Source organism: Babylonia areolata, chromosome 28 (assembly GCF_041734735.1).
Source record: "Babylonia areolata isolate BAREFJ2019XMU chromosome 28, ASM4173473v1, whole genome shotgun sequence".
In the NCBI taxonomy this organism is placed as follows: domain Eukaryota; kingdom Metazoa; phylum Mollusca; class Gastropoda; order Neogastropoda; family Buccinidae; genus Babylonia; species Babylonia areolata.
In genome coordinates, this window is record NC_134903.1 from 5,838,943 (window position 1) to 5,841,442 (window position 2,500).

The window sequence follows — 2,500 nt, forward strand, 5'->3', positions numbered from 1 at the left end:
TCAACTTTTATTCATCTTTGATAATTGATTAAAACGATTCAATTGATTGATTTAATGCATCTATTTATTTATTCATTTGTATCGTATGTCACAGGTATACACACCGTGTCGTCCGTGTGTACACGACTGTGATGCCTACGACTGTGATCCGACCTGTGACTCTTCTGAGACCTTGCTCCTAACCTTGACGCTGGACGACCTTGACCTACCGACGGTGTCGGAAACGAGCGATGGTCAAGTCGCTCCGATTGTGCATTTCTTCTCGGGTGAGTTCGTTGTTAGTGTGATTTCTATGTATCGGAACCTTTGCTCGCTCTATCTATCTTCTGCCTCTTTCTGTATCTCAATGTCTGCGTCTCTTTTGCGATGAAAAGCGTGCAGCGAAATCTTGTACTGGGTATTGGGCATGGTACCCTTTTCTGAACTATTTTTGTTATATCCCATAGCTACTATGACCCCCCCCCCCCCCTTCCCTCCCTTCTTTGCAGTGAAAGCGTATAGCGTAGTACTTGTACTGGGCATTTGTATGGTATACACGAGTTTTTGGCTTTTACGTGTAAGACTGGTTTTACCCATGCAGTGTAGGCAGTCATTCTCCGTCTTCAAAGGGGTGCGGAGGTTGGGGGGTGGCGACTGGAGAGGGAGGGGTGGGGTTTGTGGAGGTGCAAGCTGGGGTATGCTCTTGTTTCCACAACACACGGAACACTGACATGGATTACGGGATATTTCAACGGGCGTGTTTACTCTTTTGCATGCATATACACACGGAGGAGGTTCAGACACTAGCACAGAGGTCTGCACATAGAGTTGACCCTGAGAGATCGTTGGGGGGGGGGGGGGGGAGAAACAAATCTCCACCGTTTACCCACTTGGCGTAGTCACTGAGGATTCGAACCCGGGACCCTCAAATAGAAAGTCCAACGCATTGACCACTCGGCCGCTTACGCCTGTGCCCTGCTTTTTGCAACGAAGGTGGTGCTGGGGTCAGGCCGTTTCGCGGTGTAGTCATCAGAGGGGTTATCCGTATTCATTTATTCGTTTGTGTATCTATCTGTCATTAATTTCTTATGTATGTTATTTCCACGAAGGCCTGTGACTAAGCGCGTTGGGTTATGCCGAGGTCAAGCACTTGTGGTGTTGTCGTATAGCTCAGTATTGTACTGGGTACGCATATGTTGCCCCATTTCTGAACAAATTCGTTATAATTATCATTCCATTTGCTATTTCGGAAACATGATTTTTTTTTTCAGTGAAGGCGGAGGAGGCGTATACAGCCCAGTATTGTACTCGGCATAATTATGTTTTGTTGGCCCATTTCTGAACAAAGTCGTTATAATTGTCATAGCTAATGAGCTATTTCGAAAACGCACTCTTACCTCCCCACCCCCTCCCCTCCTCCCATCCCCCACTCCCCGCTTTTGCAGTGAAGGCGGTGTTGGGGTCGGGTCGCTTCACGGTGCAGTCCTCGGCGGGGTTCTCTGTGGACACGAGCCCCCCGGTGCCCGACCCTTCCGTGATGCTCTATCTGGATGCTGCTCAGGGCGAGGCCACGCCCGTGGAGAACCTGTTCGCCTCCAACTCCACCATCCACGTCATCTTCTCCTGTGAGGATGAAGAGAGCGACGTCGTGGTGAGTCAGTCAGTCAGTCAGTCAGTCAGTCAGTCAGTCAGTCGGGCGGGCTCTCAGTCAGTCAGTCAGTCAGTCAGTCAGTCAGTCAGTCGGGCGGGCTCTCAGTCAGTCAGTCAGTCAGTCAGTCAGTCGGGCGGGCGGGCTCTCAGTCAGTCAGTCAGTCAGTCAGTCGGGCGGGCGGGCTCTCAGTCAGTCAGTCAGTCAGTCAGTCGGGCGGGCGGGCTCTCAGTCAGTCAGTCAGTCAGTCAGTCAGTCAGTCAGGCGGGATGTCAGTCAGTCAGTCAGTCAGTCAGTCAGTCAGTCAGTCAGTCAGTCAGTCAGTCAGTCAGTCAGTCAGTCAGTCAGTCTGGCAGTCAGTCAGTCAGTCAGTCAGTCAGTCAGTCAGTCAGTCAGTCAGTCAGGCGGGCTTTCAGTCAGTCAGTCAGTCAGTCTTGTAGTCAGTCAGTCAGTCAGTCGGGCGGGCGGGCTCTCAGTCAGTCAGTCAGTCAGTCAGTCAGTCGGGCGGGATGTCAGTCAGTCAGTCAGTCAGTCGGGATGTCAGTCAGTCAGTCAGTCAGTCAGTCAGTCAGTCAGTCGGGATGTCAGTCAGTCAGTCAGTCAGTCAGTCAGTCAGTCGGGCAGTCAGTCAGTCAGTCGGACGGGCTCTCAGTCAGTCAGTCAGTCAGTCAGTCAGTCAGTCGGGCGGGCGGGCTCTCAGTCAGTCAGTCAGTCAGTCGGGCGGGATGTCAGTCAGTCAGTCAGTCAGTCGGGATGTCAGTCAGTCAGTCAGTCAGTCAGTCAGTCAGTCGGGCGGGATGTCAGTCAGTCAGTCAGTCAGTCGGGATGTCAGTCAGTCAGTCAGTCAGTCAGTCGGGATGTCAGTCAGTCAGT

The 2,500-nt window shown here is 51.9% G+C and overlaps 1 protein-coding gene across 4 annotated transcripts in view; it reads left to right on the top strand.

Moving 5' to 3' along the window:
- LOC143301898 (uncharacterized) overlaps window positions 1-2,500 on the top strand; it is a 143,273-nt gene that overhangs the window by 107,049 nt on the left and 33,724 nt on the right. For all 4 annotated transcript variants that reach the window (XM_076616330.1, XM_076616329.1, XM_076616332.1 and 1 more), the window contains exons 56-57: window positions 95-266; window positions 1,425-1,630. In XM_076616330.1, the coding sequence (XP_076472445.1) occupies window positions 95-266; window positions 1,425-1,630 (378 nt within the window). The remainder of the gene's footprint in view (window positions 1-94; window positions 267-1,424; window positions 1,631-2,500) is intronic.